This window comes from Oryctolagus cuniculus, chromosome 11 (assembly GCF_964237555.1).
Source record: "Oryctolagus cuniculus chromosome 11, mOryCun1.1, whole genome shotgun sequence".
Classification (NCBI taxonomy): Eukaryota; Metazoa; Chordata; class Mammalia; order Lagomorpha; family Leporidae; genus Oryctolagus; species Oryctolagus cuniculus.
Genome location: NC_091442.1, coordinates 34,221,389 through 34,239,936, shown reverse-complemented (window position 1 = coordinate 34,239,936; position 18,548 = coordinate 34,221,389). Strand labels below are relative to the sequence as shown.

The following is an 18,548-nucleotide window of genomic DNA, read 5'->3' as shown; positions in this document are numbered from 1 at the left end:
AAAACACATTTTCAATTTTGTTCATCTGTTTTAAGTACATACATCACCCTACAAGCTTATGCTAAAGGACTTTTGAGAGTCTGAGAACCTAAGGGGAAAAAGAGGTCAAATGGCCCAGGATGATAAGGAACTAGAATCTTCCATGTTTGTCCTTTTATTTTTTATCGATTTTATTTATTTAAATTTTATTTTATTTATGTATATTTATAAATATTTATTTGAAAAGCAGAGTTATATATAAAGAGCAAGAGAGTGATAACTTCCATCTGCTGGTTCTCTCCCTAATGCCCGGGGCTGGGCCAGGCAAAAGCCAGGAGCCTGGAACTCCATCCACGTCTCCTGTGTGGGTAACAGGGGCTCAGGTACCTGGGCCATCTTCCACTGCTTTCTCAGATGCATTAGCAGGGAGCTGAATCAGAAGTAAAGCAGGTGGTACTAGAATCGGGCTCATACAGGATGGCAGCATAGGCCGGCGCCGCGGCTCACTAGGCTAATCCTCTGCCTGCGGCGCCGGCACCCCGGGTTCTAGTCCCGGTTGGGGCGCCGGATTCTGTCCTGGTTGCTCCTCTTCCAGTCCAGCTCTCTGCTGTGGCCCGGGAGGGCAGTGGAAGATGGCCCAGGTCCTTGGGTCCTGCACCCGCATGGGAGACCAGGAGGAGGCACCTGGTTCCTGGCTTTGGATGGGCACAGCGCACCAGCCATAGCGGCCACTTGGGGGGGTGAACCAACGAAAAAGGAAGACCTTTCTCTCTCTCTCACTGTCTAACTCTGCCTGTCAAAAAAAAAAAAAAAAAAAAAGGTAGCATTGATGGGTGGCAGCTTAACCCACTTCACCAAAACACCAGCCTTGAGAAGAGTTTTTTTTTTTTTTTTAAATGATTGAGTAAGGGGTATCTGGAAAAGAATGAATTGGCAAAGGACTTTGATGGAGCAAGTGAAAAAATCAAACGAAAAATAAATGTATCTTCCTGTAAGATGAAACAAGAGAAAACAATGCTTTGGCTGGGCAGTATTAAATCTGATTTTTAATCTTTTCTGAAGATTTATTTATCAATTTGAAAGGCAGAGCTAGAGGTGGGTTGGGGGAGAGAGGGAGAGAGAGAATCTTTCACTTCTGATTCATTCCCTTAATGGCTGAGCCAGGCAGAAACCAGAAACCTAGAACTCCATCAGGATCTCCAGAGTGGGTGGTAGGGGCCCAAGCACTTAGGCCATCATCTGCTTTTTCTCAAATGTGTCAGCAGGGAGCTGGATCGGAAGTGGAACAGCTGGGACAAGAACCAGTACTGAGATGGGATACTGCTGTTGCAGGCAGTGGCTTAACTTGCTTCTCCACAATGCCATGTTCCTGAGTTTTAATTTTAAAGCATGTCTTGTTGTATGTTTGTATGCTGCAATACTCAGCAATTGCCAAATCTTAAGAAAATGTCTGTTTTTCACAACATCTTCTGTTTGTGGGATTTGATGATTCCAGGGTATGGAGAATGGAAATAAAAGCTAATTTTATTTTGGTGCAAAAGTATTTTCAAATCCATGCATACAATGTGAAGCACCATCAAAATATCCATGAAAAATGTGTGCTATCAAAACACTACACAAGGATTTCAAGAATTTTTGCACCAAAATAGGGGCCAGCATTGTGCCCTAGTGGGTAAAGCTGCTTGCGATGCTGGCATCCCCTATGGGTGCCAGTTCATGTCCCTGCTGCTTCACTTCTGATCCAGCTCCCTCTTAATAGCCTGGGAAAAGCAGCAGCAGATGGCCAAATACTTGGGCCCCTGCACTCTCACAGGAGACCCACAAGAAGCTTCAGCCACCTGGCTGCAGTTTGGCCCAGCCCCACCTACTGTGGCCATCTGGGGAGTGAACCAGCACATGCAAGATCTCTGAGTCTCTCCCTTACTCACTGTAACTCTGATTTTTCAAATAAATAAATAAGTATTTTAAAAAATTTTGTATCATGGGGTCCAGCGCTGTGGCTCAGCGGGTTAACGCCCTGGCCTGAAGCGCCAGCATCCCATATGGGAGCTGGTTCGAGACCCAGCTGCTCCACTTCCCATCCAGCTCTCTGCTATGGCCTGGAAAGCAGTAGAGGATGGCCCAACTCCTTGGGCCCCTGCACCTGCGTGGGAGACCTGGAAGAAGCTCCTGGCTCCTGGCTTCGGATCGGAGCAACTCCAGCTGTTGCAGTAAATTGGGGAGTGAACCAATGGATGGAAGACCTCTCTCTCTCTCTCTCTCTCTCTGCCTTTCCTCTCTCTGTGTAACGTTGACTTTCAAATAAATAAATAAATAAATAAATAAATAAATGAGGTCATGGGAAGAGCCCCTCTAAGGGGATGGCATTTAAAAAAATTTGTATCAAAATAAACTTATATTTTAATTCTATTTGTCCACAAACTTTTTGAGATATCCTCATTTAATGTTTAGTGACAGAAATGATGGAAAACAAGCAACAAGTCTTGAAACAGAGAGGTAAGAGGGCATTTTAGGATCTGAGAGTATAAAGACCTCAGACTGGAATTCTAGGAAAGTTTGAGGGGGACCCTGACCTGCCAGGGGAGAGGGGCCTTTAATGGCCTTTAATATGGACAATAAAAGAAACTCAGGAGTATGGCTAGATAAGATATTTAGGCTGCAAGTGTTTTTGTAAACACTGCTATTTCTCTCCTCTGCAGTGCAGAAGTCTCTACTTTCAAGAAATGAAATCACTGCTTAGGAAACAAATATATTTTGCATGTAAGTTAGATAAAAACAGATCTAGAATTGGCATGGCAATATAATCAGATGCTACAAAGTAGGCTGGTATGTTATGTCATTTCTGAATGTTTGGCTGTCCCCAAAGAATTCTTCAGTAATACAGAAACAAGGAAACAATGCTTATATGTACTCATACTAACTATATTTATTAAGAAAATAATACACATTTTTAAGACAATGGCTACTAAATATTTTTTTCTTGACCTAGTTAATGTCCATTCACTGTTGAAAACACTTCCCTATATTCAAAATAAATATACGTAACATAATCTCATGTTGCCCTGACAGCTGGGGTCACTGTGATAACAGGAGTTCTAATTTGGTGCTGAGGGCGTTTATGTGGCGTCCCTTTGCTATGATACTTTTTGGATTCCTGGGTTTTGTTTCCTCTGATCCTTATTCCTCTCGCTGGCTGTCAGCTGTCATACCTCTGTGCTGGTCACACACAGACTGTAGAAGCAAACCTTTTCTCCTAACATTTTGTTGCCTTCAATATTTTAACAGCTGTGGCTTAAAATGAATGAATCTTACAGGATTGAGAAAGAAAATAATAAGAAATACTGGCAGTTATCCAGTTAGAAACACTATTTGGCTTTCTGATTTGATGTTATTATGAAGAGACATGCTTACTTTATAAAATTAAAACTTGTTTTCTGAACATTCTAATAAAAGAGCACTCAAGAAAGTTGAAAACTTAGCTAGCTTGTCTTTAACACTCGTTCCAAGACAAAATGTCTTTCCTTCTAGCTTCACCTCCAACATTAGAAGCACAGGTAATCAGTGTTTTCTAAATAGCAGCTGTTATGATTCATAGACAAGGAAAATCATCACAAGAAATAAACAGGATTCAAATGGGTGAACTTCCAGCTCAACAAACCATGTTTCACTTTATTCATCAAGAAAAGTACTTTCTTCTGTAAAATGTTCTTGCTTACAGAACATTGGGACAGATACTCAGCCAGTGATTAAACTTAATCTTTTCCAAAGAGCCTTCTCTGAAGTATTAGAAGTCATGCAGTATTTTTAAATTATTCCAAAGATTTTCAGATCCTAGAAAATTCCCTTAGAAAACTGCAAATCCTTTGGGATGCTCCAGCAGATTCAGGGATTTGCCAGTTCCAAATAAAGACTAGCAGCCATTGATGGGGTTCAGGATGAGCTACCCCCAAATATGGCAGGTTGGCATTTGAGACAACAACAGAAGGAGGAAGGTCACTCACCTTCTAACCTCTTCTATCCTGAAGCACGACCTAAAACCTAGCTAATCTTCCCCTAAGTAGGTCATAGGACTGTCAACTCCTTTCCTTCCTAATACCTGGAGAGAAGGAATGACCTTACCTCTGAAGACATGGGGACACAAAGAAGAATCAGCCCCAGGTCTTACTGAGGCCCGCTGGCTCATAGCCATTAGCTCACACACCCTTCGTGGTCTCAAAGGTTCTGCCTGGCTGCCCTCTTTCCATCAAGCCTACACAGAAAATCACACCACATCCCTGTTTCTTTGCGTTTTCATTCTGAAGGTTCTCATGACAGGTAACACTTATGTTAAGCAAATCTGCTTGCTTTTTTCTCGCTCATCTGTTTGTGTTTTCAGGTACTTGACAGGGTTAGTAGAGATATTGCTTTTTCCTTCTTAGACCATCATCCTGATGACACAGGCACCCAACCTAAACTTGGCCTTTTCTGGTATGTGGTATATTCAATGACAGTTACATTGTATTAGGTGTAAATTACATAAGTTGTTGATATAAATCTGTTTATAAAAAATTTGTTTATTTTATTTGAAGCACAGAGTTACAGTGAAAGGGAGCAACAGACAGACCTTCCATCTGCTGGTTCATTCCTCAAATAGCCCCAGCGGCCAGAGTTGGGTGGATCCAAAGCCAGGAGCCAGGAGCTTCTTCCAGGTCTCCCACATGTGTGCAGGAGCCCAAGTACTTGGGCCACCCTCCACTGCTTTCCCAGGCACATTAAGCAGGGAGCTGGATTAAGCAGAACAGCCAGGACTGGCACCAGTGTTCCTACGGGATGCCTCAGGTGGCAGCTTTACCTGCTATACCACAGTGCCAGCCCAATAGTAATAAATTTTATACTCAAAATACAAAAATTCCCTATGGTTTACCCTAATATTTTGAATCTGTTGAAGATGAGATCCCCACAAGAGTCTCAAGGATTACCAAATGTTCTCATTCAATTACAAAGAAAATGAAGAAAAATAACAACAAATCTAGACTAGGTTGAAACCAATTATATCTAAAATCCTTTTTGTCACTAGACATCTACAAGGATTTGACAGTTGTAGGCATTCTGTCCAGCCCTAAAACATGGTCTTTGACTTCAGAAACTGAGTACAGTAAGAGAGACAGAAGTATTAAGCAAAATGTGATGGCAGCGAACTATGTGCAACAGAAAAGGTGAGTGGAGGCCCAAAGGAGTTATCTCTTACTGAATGGGTCAAGGAAGATATCATAGAGGTGGGAGTTTCTCATTTGTGTTCTGAGGTATGAGCAGGAGTTCACTAGTCAAACAAGTACGAAAGTGCATTTTAGGGAAAGACAGCAGTACACACAAAGCATATAATAGAAAAGTTTATGGGGGAAATGGTAAATGGTTCATTATCGGTAAAGTGGAGAATATGTGCAGGAAACTAACAGGAAATGAGGTTGTAGGAATTGGGCAGGAGCCAAATTATGGAAGATCTTGTACTTCATCCTGAGGAATTTTCTTTCTGTGGGGAGTCATGGGAAGATTTTAAATAGAGGAAGGATGGGATCGGATTTTTATTTTTAACTTATTTTGTGATCTCAACTACGGAAGCAAAAACAAGGAAGAAATATCAAAAAGATAAACATAAAAAGACTTGTAGAAAAATGTTAAAGATATAACAGTGGCTGCCTCTAGTGATGGAACACTATTTCATTTCTTCTCAGAATGCAGTTAGCTGTTCCTGTCTAGCACTGGCAAACTTTCAGACACATGAATAATCTGCATTTCAGTATTTTAATTCAACACAAGGAAAAGTAACCATGTTTTGGCCCATTTTCGCCTTTCTCAACTTTGTTTACTTAAAAAGTGACTATCATATAAATCCAGGGAGCCTTCTGATACATACATTGGAAAAAACAAGTCAACAAGTACTCAAGTCCTGTTCACCCACAAAAGAACTCATGAGAAGTTCATTTCTGGATCTGACAACCTGAACCTCTGTCAATCATTCGATCTTTAAAGTATACAGTTCTGACTCTAAATGAAGTTTTCATGAAATTTACTTTGCCTTAGGGGCAACACCAACTTCATCAGACATCTCTCCTTAAGTCACCTCAAATTTAAGTAAAACTCAAGAAAATAGAATGCATTTTTAATGCAACTGAGGCTTCAATCCACCTACCCAGCCCCTCTAAATGATTGGTGTTCCAAAGCCACCAAGTCTGGAGCCATCCTCATCTTGCAAGTTCACAGACCAGTAAATCACAGAAACAGAGCATGCACAGTGTTAGTCAGACTGGTCCACTTAAATGAAATGAGCAAAGCAAGGATTAGTGCAAGGGCCAAACACTAGTATTTACAACAAGTAGAAAGGTTTATATGGAAAGCCTGCCAAAAGTACTTCATTAAGCAAAAACTGTTACTATAGGAAACTCATCTGGAAAATGAGAATAATAAGAGCAACCACCTTATAAAGTTGTTGTGAAAAATCAAAAATACACATAAAGTGCTTACAAAGTAGTTTGGCACACCGTGTACACTCAATAATTTATTGTTTCATTATCATTATTATATCTGGCACACAGTAAGCACAATAAATTATAGTGTCATTATCATTATTATTATATCTCATAATTTGTCTTTTTTCAACAATTCCAATAAATCCCAGAGATATTCATACTTATGTCAAAGCATATTTATTTAATAGCATAATTAAAATTATAGTTAATAGAATGTTTTAAGAGAAAAGATTTGTAATACTTCTTTACCTCTTCATATCTGTCAAAAACTGCTCCTTCTTGCAAAAAAGAAGGAACTTCCTTCTGCCAGTTAAATTCATAAGGTTTAGCCATGATTATATTCAAGACCTAAAAATGAAAAAGAATATTTCATGAGTACACAAAATTTTAAAAAAAGATCAAAGGTTAATCACTTGTATTTATGTGTTTGTGAAAGACTTTCTTGAAATACGTGGAATAAGTCCATAAGTAGCCTTCCTTTCTTCTTCCCTTCCTCTGATCCGAACTTTCTCTTGTTCTAACCCTGGCAACAGATCATCATTCATGTTGTCTATGCTGTAAAATAAAAACTAGAAAGAAAAATAGACCTGCAGAATCCTTCAATAACCAACTGTAGGAGTCAAGTACTGACACACAAGATAGACTTAAAGTCAACATGGTGGCGTTCCTGGTTTTCCAGTCTGCAGGGAAGGCTGGAAGAACATCTCTCCCATATCTGTTCTGTGATCTTCTCACTCCCGGTGACCACATTTTTCCACTTTTTCCTTTGGTTTCATTTTACATGGCATAGCAACAAAAGTTTCTCATATAAAATATTTATCTCAAGAAAAGAAAATGAAAGCTTCTATTAATGCTATCAGCTTTCACTGGTTGAACTCTGGTTCTCTCAGCCCATGTTACTTCCCAGCACTCACTGCTATCCATGTTACTAACATCCTGATCTCTATCTTGGGTATTACCTGCTATGGGGGTGGGGAGGCTAATGAAAGGAGGACAGTAATTTTGACCTTAATCTCTTAAAAAGATGTGCAAGCCAGTGGGAGTCATTTCATAGTTTATTTTCTCAAAGCTTTGAGGTTCAGAAAACAGAGAGACAACTTAACCATATGACCCTGCAGGATCATGAATCTCTCCAATTTTTAACTAAGAGGTGGTGGTAGGCCTGTTCTTTGTGCTGTCTGTGCTCAGAAATACCTCCTAGGCCTGGCATTAGAGGCAGTGGCTGGCTTATTTCACACAATGATTCAACTGTGACCTACAGAGTAGGAAATGTTGACCCAGCCAGTTGTTTTTCACGAGTTTGATCCAGATAATTGATTCTAAAATGGGAACAAATGAAGGTACATGTTGTAGTTCAAATGGCTGCAGAGAACATTAAAGGGACAAAAAGTTACTTTTTAAAGGCATGGAGTGGGGAACTGACCACCTCAACTACATCCTTTGTGCAATCATCTACCCATAGCCAACAGATAAAACACACTTTCACTGTGCCATGCCAAAGGTTCTTCTTCTCAAATTCTCCAGCTTTCTTTCTAAGGCCTCCTTGACAAGACACTTCAAGGTTTAATTGCCTCCTGCACGTCCTTGAAAAGCATCATCTCACCATCCAGAGCCCACAGGAAGGGATCCACCTGTTCCTGGAGGAACATGGGAAGCAGAGGAGAATCCCACATCCTTTGCAGTGAAAACACCTGAAGCAGTTACTGGAAGGGGGCCAGTGGTCTTTCAATTAGTCTCATTGTTTATAAATTCTTATGCAACTGAAACACATGAGCTATTGCACTGGCTGCCCAGGAAAACCTCCCTGGACTACAGAGAATTTAGTATAGACAGGACAAGTCCAAGGTCATAGCAAGTTCCAAAAGCTACTACTAAAGAAGAAGAAAAACTGGAAGTTAGTAGGAGCAGTACAAGCAAGGGAAAATGGGCAGTTAAATTAGGACATACATATCACCCACCAAGGTGACCTTCCAACCATTCAGTTGGGGTGAACCAAGGAAAGAGCAGCTATTTGGTGTTTTTTGTGTCTTTATACCTCCTGTTTTGTCTCCGTTGCTAGAGCCACAAGCTAGTTTTCAAGATTTTTCAGTCCCTATCCCAGATGTACTGGATTGACTACAGAGCCAACACTGCCCCGCTGCTCCCCTTTAAGTTTTAGGCCAGTTTGGATCAAAATGTTGGAAAGGAACTTTTCATTTCTGGTCATGTGCCTCATGTTCTGGTTCAAGGTGGACAGAAAGCAGTATGTAAAATCAAGTTTATCTAAGGTGCCCAGGTAATGCAGGCTGAATAATGCCCCCAAATGATACCAACACCCTAACTACTGTAGCTTTTGAATGTGGCCTTCCAAGGCAAAAAAAGATTCGAGTTAAAGATGTTGAGACTGGAAGATTATCCCGGATCCTCTAAGTGAACCCTAAAATGCAGTCTAATGTGTCCTTATAAAAGGGAGCCCAAGGGAGATTTGACATGGACAGAAAAGGAGGAGGCAATAAGACCGTGGAGACAGAGATGGGCATGATATGGCCACAAGTCAAGGGCCACCGGTAGCCATTAAGAAGGCAGAAGAGGCCGGAATAGATTTTTGCCCAAAGCCTGGAGCAAAGTGTCTCTACAGACACCGTGATTTCAGACTTCTGGTGTCAAGAACTGTGAGAGAATAAATTTCTGTTGTGTTCAGCCACTAATCTATGGTAATTTTTTACAGCAGTCCCAGGAAGTGCATATACTGAGCCCACTGAGACTGGACATCTTTCCTAAAAGGTCTAGGAAGTGGTCAAATCAATGTGAAATACAGTAAAGATTGCTTTAATTTGAAGGGAATGGCCATTTAGTACATGTGTTAGCCAAAGCAAAGGAAGACAGAAAGTATAGAATAAAATGCCATCTAGAAATGAATTTAGATAACTTCCATCCTTTAATTCCAAGGCTCTTCTGAGGTCAAAGATAATATTTCTGCAGTATATCCTTCCCCGGGTTCCAAATCCTTTTAGATTTTACACCTGAGCATTAGATGCAAACTTTAAGGAAACCCCGCAGCTCCTCTGAAGCCATCCAAGAAATTCTCCATTTTTCATGTCTATTTGTGAATGAATGAATTCATTTGAAAAGTGTTTGCTTCTACTTGATAACATACATCTTTCAAGTGAGCCAAAATACACCATGAGTCAGTTATGAATTTTATTAAGTATAACTTTCATCTTTTACCTTCAACCTTACAACAAATTAGTTCCATAACGGATTAATTCTTTCCCCCCTCCAACCATACAAATCCCATTAAACCAAATAAGCCATGACCTTAAGTGACTCCATGATGAAAACAAATAAGGTTGTTTTCCAGGACAGAGAGGACTGGGATAAAATTTCCACTGACTAAAAGTAAATTAGTTTAATCTATCAAACACATTTCCATATCTTGCTCTTAATCTTTAAGTAAGATAGCCTTATATTTCTAAAAACAGATAAACAGCTATCATCAGATTATCCAGAACTTTCAAATAAATGCCTTTCTCCAATAAGAATCTAGGATGATGCTGACAATTGCATCATTTGTGATAATTTTCTCCATTTGCTAAAAATACCACCATTTTCATCAAGCCATTAAATAACCCTTTCAAAAAAAGCATATAAAGAGTGCAGGACTAAAAAAATAGTAGTAGACAACACTGTTGAGGGGGTTGGAGGTAAGGGAATTCTTTTATGTTTTGATGAACAAGAATTTCACATTGCATTTCTATAGACTTGAGATGTTCATATTCTTTAACCTAGTAATTCCATCAGTAAGATTTATACTATGAAAATGCATTCAAAATCCATGTACAAAAATATTGCTATGTTCTTTATGATAGAAAAAACTATGTGCCATATGTAGGTATCACTAAGCAACTGGTTAAATACACTATAATATTTAAATATTCTGTGAACATTAAAAATATGCTTTAAGGAAGTAATTATTTGCTTAAAAATAGAAAATTTATTAGCTTCTAGAAATATTCACAACTCTGGTCAAACATGCAAATGCTGTAAACATACTGTTAAGCAAATTTTAAAAATCAGACTATTCAGTATGCAAGTATTACTCAGATTCTTATGTATTATATACATATTCTTACACACACACACACATGACACACGCATACACACATGTTTTACAGAGAAGTCTACCAAGACACACACCAAAATCCAAATATCAGTTATGTCTGGATGATGGAATTTTAGACGATTTTTTTTTTTAAATACTCATAATGATCTTAACTTTTATATTCAGGAAAAACATTTATTAAAGTTAAAGGAGGATGACATTAAAAGGTTTATTTTACTTCTTTTCATATAAATCAGTTTTTAAACAATGTCTGTTTTCCACCAGAATTCCTGGCAAGAACAAATAGCAGGAAGAGACCAATAAATAAAGTATAAAACACTCTCTTTTCCCTTTTATGATTTAAAATGTTGACTGTACGCCATGACCCTTCACACATTAGTTATGATTGATTCTGATTTACGACTTAATAAGAGTTACTTAATAATAGTGACTAAAACTAGAATAGTAACTTCTGAAACATCTATTAATATTTGGGAAGAAAACTGATTATGGCAGTGCTGGAATTAGACTTCGATGAATTCGTGATTTCAAGAAACCTATGGTCTTTTCCATGATTAATTTATTATAAAGCACCACCTGATTCAAATAATTTTCTGGAGTTTATAGTAAAATTGTAGCAGAAGATAAATAACCATGATTTATCTCTATCTCCCCCATCTCAATATTAACCATAATTAAGAGGCAATGTAACTTTCTTAAAATGGTAATTAAAAAGCAGATTAGTAAAAACCATTAACGTGCCTACATAAAAGCATTAGGAGACACTTGTAACCATGTCATTATAGATTTCATTATATCAGGCTTTTACAAAGCATATCGAAAACATTCTTTACCTCCTGGGGTACTTAGGGAACTAGCTTAATTTCAATATAATGAATAACTGCTAATATATGGGAGAAAAAGTTGTATCTTTATTTATCTCAAGGTTCATGGCTGACAGCCCTACAACAGTAGATAGATCATGGTGCCATCTTGGAGCCTGTGGAGAATTACTGGGGACAGAGCTAAAAGGCAACGTGTCTGGAAGACTGGGGTTCAAGGCAGTTTTGGCTGGCTTTACGTGAAGTCCCTAGAACCAAAGGTAGCACATGCCTCTTCTTAAAAGAGAGGGTGTTTATGCTTGAGATGAAACTGAATTCTGTATGGGCAAGAGATGTACTTATGTGCACAAAGTAAAGACCAATATAATGACTTCTGGTGGCAAACCTAACAAAACTAGAATAATCTGAGGAAAGGTAAACTCGTGGTCACAGAAACGGTGGCATGGTTTGTGCCAAATTCGAAGCAACTGTCCCACAAGAGCCATGGGACATAATCCACTGTGATGCTGTACCTCTCAAGGATTTAAACTACTGAAAAGTAAATATATAAAAGTAGATTTGTAAAATAAGATAAATAAAAAGATCATGTTAAGTATATTTTATAGTTTTATGTGATACAGGAGCCTTCAGAAATGAAGACCCAGAGAAATGAGGGAGAACTATGAGTTTCATGCTTAGGTTGTTGAAGAGTGAGCAATCACGTAGCAGTATGACTGGGCAAAAGGGTAGGTGATGACAATGAACAGGGGACTTTGGCAAGGTCATTTTGTCCAGATTCTCCTTGATGTCCCTGTGCCTCATCCCTTCTCTCCAAGGAAAGGAAAGGATATTTGCCACAAGACAGCCTCATTTTATATACTGAAGGAATATATAATTTATCTGAGTTTTATCTGGTTTCATGAATATTAAACTTTTTTAGGAAGTTTTTTTTGTTTATTTTCATCTATTTGAAAGGCAGAAGCAGACAGACAGAAACCAGGAAAGAGGAAGGAAGTGTGTAGGAGGGAGAGAGGGTCAGAGAGAGAAAGAGAGAGCCTGAGGTCTTCCACCTGCTGGTTCACTTTCCAAATGCCTGCAACAGCCAGGGCTGGGTTGGACTGAAGTCAGGAGTCGGGAACTCCATCTGGATTTCCCACCCAAGTAGTTGGGCCATCATCTGTTGCCTCCTAGAATGCATTAGCAGAGAACCTGAATGGAAATGGAGTAGCCAGGACTCAAACCAGCTCTCTGATATGGAATGTGGATGTTGCAGGCAACGCCTTAACCCGTTGCACCACAAGATCTGCCTCTGTAAGACTTTTTTTTAACATACTCTATATATTCTGCAGAGTATATGCGTGTTCATTCTTATCTTTTATACCTCTGAAATAAAGAACCTGTTATTGACTTTGTAGAGAGCAAAAGATATTTCACTACTACTGAGTATTTAAGGTAAACAGAGTTAACCTCAATGACCCCAAGAAATGCAGAGGCCTGAGAAATAAGATAATTAGGTGATCCTAGCATACTTGTAAATGAAGGGCCAGATGGTATTTTTTCTCCTGTCTCAAAAGCAGTATTTGTCACTGGTTTCAAGGACAGAGCTAACAGGATATCTAGTGGATGTGTACAGGATTCCATGTATAAAAACAGCTCCTCCCTTAGTGGTAGCTACCAGCCAAGCACAACCACATTTGAGAGCACTCACCCTCTCACTCCCATAACAGAGGGTTCTGATCAGGCCTGGGGAAGCTGTGAACACAATGACACACATGCAGATGAAGTGCTAAACACTTTCAGGTATAGACAAAAACAGATTATATAATACTGATCTCTCTTGGGTCTAGTCTCAAGGTATTTCTTTCTTTCTTTCTTTCTTTCTTTCTTTCTTTCTTTCTTTCTTTCTTTCTTTTTTTTACTTGACAGGTAGAGTTATAGACAGAACGAGAGACAGAGAGCTAGGTCTTCCTTCCATTGGTTCACCCCCTAAATAGCCACTACGGCCGGCACTGCGCCGATCCGAAGCCAGGAGACAGGTGCTTCCTCTCGGTCTCCCATGTGGGTGCAGGAGCCCAAACACTTGGGCCATCCTCCACTGCCCTCCCGGGGCACAGCAGAGAGCTAAACTGGAAGAGGAGCAACCGGGACTAGAACCATATGGGATGCCGCCGCCGCAGGCGGAGGATTAAGTGAGCCACAGCGCTGGCCCTCAAGGTATTTGTTTTTTGAAAATGTTTATTTACTAATTTTTACTTGACATTTAAAAACATGTTTAATTATTTTTACTTATTTTTACTTTACCTCAAGAGAGAGAAGAAGGAAGAGAGGGAGGGAGAGAAAGAGAAAGTGAGAGACACAAGGAGGGAGGGGGTCGGAGGGAGGAATTGAGAGAGAGACTGATTTTCCCCTACTAGTTACCCTCCAAATGCCCGCAACAGCCAGGGCTCAGCCAGATTGAAGACAGAAATCCAAAACTCTATCAGGCCTGCCACATGAGTGCCAGAGGTCCAAACACATGAGCCTCCCTCATCTGTGGCCTCTCAGGATGCATTAGCAAGAATGTAGGATTGGAAGCAGAGCAGCCAAGACTAGAACTGCCACTCTGATAATGCAATGCAGTCATCCCACGTGGTGGCTTAACCTGCTGGGACACAATGCCTGAGCCTCAGTGTATTCTCAGTCAGGATTAGAGAAGCCTTTGTCCTTGGAAAACTGAGAATCCCGGAGTGGGGACTGTGGGAATGGAGGCTTCGCTTGACCTCTGCTTCAGCTTCAGTGTCTTCCTAACTAGAACACCCTTCTATCTATTTGGATAGTCAGGGTGGGAGACACAAGCTGGGAATGTAAGGAAATGACCAGAGAAGGCTTAGGATCCGTGGGCTTGCTCTAGGTTGGCTGTTAGGGACCCAAACAGCAAACATCACCTGGGAACTTCCTAGAAATGCAGGCTCTCAGGCCCCACGCAGAGCTTCTGATTCAGAAAGTAGGGCCCAAGAATCGATGCAGTATCCAGGTAGCCAGTTAAAGTATGAGAAGAACTAAAGTTAAAGTATGAGAAGAACTAAATTTAAAGTATGAGAAGAACTAAGGTCAAATCTTATCAAAAAGGAAAAGTGGAGGAGAAGTTCTTTTCCTTTATCTACAGCCCAGATCAATTCACCGGGTTGAGAATGCACACTTCTCTCAGGAAGGCCTTGGAATATTGAGATTGGTGCTGGTACATCTAAGATCCAGGGTGGGGATGGAAGCCTTAAGTAAACGGATAATTCCCTCCACCATGTCTTATGAGATCCAAGTTTAAGGGTTAAGTTTGGAGAAATCAGATAAAGGTGACAGACATCTTGAAGAAAATGAATAAAGAGTGATCTGGTGAAATCTAACCCACAAACAGCACATCTATTTAATCTACAATGTAGGCACTGGAGTCACTTAATTACTCCAAGCAGTTCCTTCTTTCGGCTCAAACCTTTATGGTCCATTCCAGTTAACTCAAAGCTGCACATGTGAATAGTTTTCCTAAGAAAGTAGGAAGAAAACACTGAGTAAATAAGGGATCAGTCTGCAAACATCTTTTGATTTAAGGAACTCCAGCTCACAAGTGGACCGAGGAGAATGATTATGCTAACACACAAGGGTACTAGAAGAAATGTGGGCTCAGCTGTGATGGAGAGCAGCAGCATCTCTCACCACTTATATTCTGTTCTCTTTTCTGGAATTATCAGATTCAATTCATTGCTCCTAGTACTGAGCATTTTTGCACATTTCTCATTCCTCCTTATTTCTGAACCTCTCTCTTTAACAAGGTTAATTCCTGGCTATCTCTACAGAAACTGGGTTAGGTACCACTCCTGTATTTTCCTTTAAGCACTCTGCACTTTCCTCTTTGCATAACTCACCACTATACTATAAACCGCTATTTGCTTACATGGACCTTCGCTACACAATGAATTCTATGAAGGCTAGGACCTCATGATCTTTATTATAGTGTCTAGGATACTGTAGACACACAATGAACACTAATTGATGAAAAGCATGAATAAATAAGTATCTTTCTCCGTGGAAGAACTCCCAACCAACCCTATACACAAACCAAGGCAGAGCACAGTGAACTCTTCTGCTATGCAAATTCACATTTCAACACCATTTTATTGTGTGCACTTGCCCTCCCCTCCTGCATCTTGAAATGCTGTTCCCAGGCTTTTGTTTTCAAAAGAACAAACCCTGGTGCCCACCTGGAATCCAGACTAAAGAATGAGTGAATTTCTGTTCTTCCTTTTATAAAATTTTTATTTATTTCTTTGAAATGTAGGGGTGAGGGGAACAGAGAGATCCCATTCCTATAGGTTCATTACCCAAATATCTGCAAAGCCCCCTTTCCCAGCTGCAGAAGAAGACAAGAACTGGGAATTCAATCCAGGTACCCCATATGGGTGGTAGGAACCTAATTAGCTGAGCCATAATCTGTTGCCTTCCAGGGTCTACATTATCAGGATGCTGTAGCTGGGAGGTGGAGCTGGGGCTTCAACTTGGGTACTTCGATGTGGAATGCAGGCATTTTAACTGCTAGGTTCAATACCTGCCTCAGTGTTTCTATTCTTTATCATATTCTGCAGCTGTTTGGGCCTGTGAATAACTTCTAGGCTGTACATGCTAACCACACACACTGTACCTCAGCTCAGACCTCTGATCACTGACTCTCAGTGGGGACTACTCCGACTAGCACCTGGGTCCTTAAGCGTGGCACCATTCCCTGGACATGTCATAATAGGGTATGTGGATTTTTTTATCCCCAGAAACTGCCTCCTTGGAGGCGACTTCCTGAACTGCTGCTAAGGTGCTCCTGTTTCTCACACCCAAATCCTCTGCACTTGGTCCTTCATTCGTCCTTTGACTGGCTCTGCCACAATTATTAGGCAAAACATCACCACCATGAATCATACTTGTCAAGAGAGAAAGCTCTTTTTAGAGGCCTGATTTTGTCTTAATTATCAGACACTTTCAAAGGCATGATTTTTATTTTATCTTCGCTTGAATAATCTATCTGAAGGTTGCCTCAGGCATGAGTATGGAGTAAGTCTGAGGATTGAAGAAGGGATGTCACAAAAAACAGGCCAACTGCAATGGATAGGAGTAGGCACAAATTCAAGGACTCAGTGAATCATTTATTTTTAAAGCTATTTTCTCTTTACAATAAATACACACACAATAGGCTGTTGAATTTCATCAAGATTTCTTATATTTAAACAGTCTCCAAGCTACTTTATAAATAGGTCTTTGCTATTATTATACAACAGTAATAAGATTAGGATAAAGTATAATACCATGCCTACTGGAATTGAGTCCAGACCTTATAAGGAAAAAATAAAATAGCCTTCCTTAGATTTTTGAGCTAAAAGCTATTTGAAATTAACAGACTTCACATGTAAATATACACAGGGGCACTGCCATATGAACTGAAAATAACTTTGGTCAAAGAAATACAACTTAAATAAAGTTCAAATTTCACACAAAGGCAGTTATCTCCTTCTGTGTTCAAAATTGTTCCCCTTGAGACTTCAAAACTTAGAACTGAAACCAATAAAATATAGTAGTGAGAAAAAATTATATGGAATTTAAGGTTTAGAGAGGTTGATTTTTTTTATCCATGTAAATCCTTCTAAAAGTCCCCAAGCCTTCTTTCTCCATTTTTTTTTCTATGCACAAAAATACCATCAGTCCATAGAAAGAGGCAAAATCCTTAATCTCAGTTAATTTATGGAAGAAGTGGGTTTTTTCTCCCAGCGCCCTCCATCTCCTCTTTTGTCATTATCAGTTTACAGTTTTGAATTAAGGTAGGAAACTTACTGTGCAGACTGGCTCACGTAAGTGAGAGGGCACAAAAACACTAGGTATAAATATTAGTTACTGTCTTTTGCTTTGTCTGATAGATTAGCAGGGAGACTGAAATTCACAATTTGCTTCATTCATTGCAGAAATACCAGTACCCTTCAAGTCTGTGAATACAGAACTTGAAGTAAATCTTCTAATTTAATATTAGAAAAGTGAATTAGAAGGATCCAAATGGGTCTCACTTTAATTATATATTATACGGTTTCCACAATTAATATTGAATTAATATGACCTGGTCAGTCTGCCGTAATGGAAACAGAGGGGCAATCAGAGATACACGACCTGGATTCCAAACTCAGCTCTGTCCCAATTCATTGTGGGACCTGTGACCTTGAAGAGGCACCTTATAACCTCTTTGAGCCCCAATTTCCTTACAGAGGCTGAAACAGTCATGTTTGTGATCCTTTGCAGTGTGGATTAGTATGTTAAACACTACTTGAGCTCCTACTAAATGTAGATGTTATTTAGGAACCATGCATGCCCTTCCTGAAATATATTTTATCCCTAAAATGAAAGCTACATTCAACCAGGTCCAAGTAAGATCTAAAACAATGCATTACTATTGTGCATTGACCAGCAACTGACAGGGTGATGACTTGGTGACATTTCTAGGACAACTTGCCAGTATCAAAGCACACTTTCAAGATACCAAACACTTGCCCAATGCTTGTAAGGTCAACAGTCTTCAAATAATTGTCTCTTTCATTAGATGTGTGTTTTTATTGGATCGTTTGTAAATGTGTTTGCTTCCCTGGCTTACATAGAACCTGAAAGACATCTCTCACTCTAACAAGGCCCAGAGGCAATGGAAAGGATATCAAAGGTCAGAGAGAGTTGGATGTGAAGCAATTCCCAAGAGTTCTCATTCTACTGTGTTTTAGCCAATGTCCCTAACTTCTAATTCAAGCCAGGATGAGATAAAGAGAACAAAAATGCAGCTTCTTTAACTAAAGTCCCTGCCTCTTGTTAGACAAGTCCTTGGTTCCCACAAGTGTCAGTACTAATAAACAATGTCACTGAAAATTGCTTTGGTCCTGTATCTGCAGTCAATTACTTTGTTTCTTAAGGAAAAAAGTTTGACCCAGCATATTCAAAAATGCTAGAAGACTGCAGGCCAGTTTCAAAGACACTCTGGGAAGAAGTCAGCAGCCTGACCTGGAGACCAGGAGGATGGCATTCTCATCCATCAAGAAAAGTTGGACTTTCTGTAGCAAGGCAGAGTGGACACCAGTTTCTGTCACCACTTGACTCTAAATCCTTATGCCAGGCTAG

General features: G+C 39.8%; 1 protein-coding gene across 37 annotated transcripts in view; it reads right to left on the bottom strand.

Moving 5' to 3' along the window:
* PLCB4 (phospholipase C beta 4) overlaps positions 1 to 18,548 on the bottom strand; it is a 439,427-nt gene that overhangs the window by 169,734 nt on the left and 251,145 nt on the right. For 33 of the 37 annotated variants that reach the window (XM_070052074.1, XM_051846249.2, XM_051846237.2 and 30 more), the window contains one exon: positions 6,735 to 6,833. The exons of the other annotated variants lie outside the window; for them this stretch is intronic. In XM_070052074.1, coding sequence (XP_069908175.1) covers positions 6,735 to 6,818 — 84 coding nt within the window. In that variant the 5' untranslated portion in view covers positions 6,819 to 6,833. The remainder of the gene's footprint in view (positions 1 to 6,734; positions 6,834 to 18,548) is intronic. 37 annotated transcript variants of the gene reach the window in all.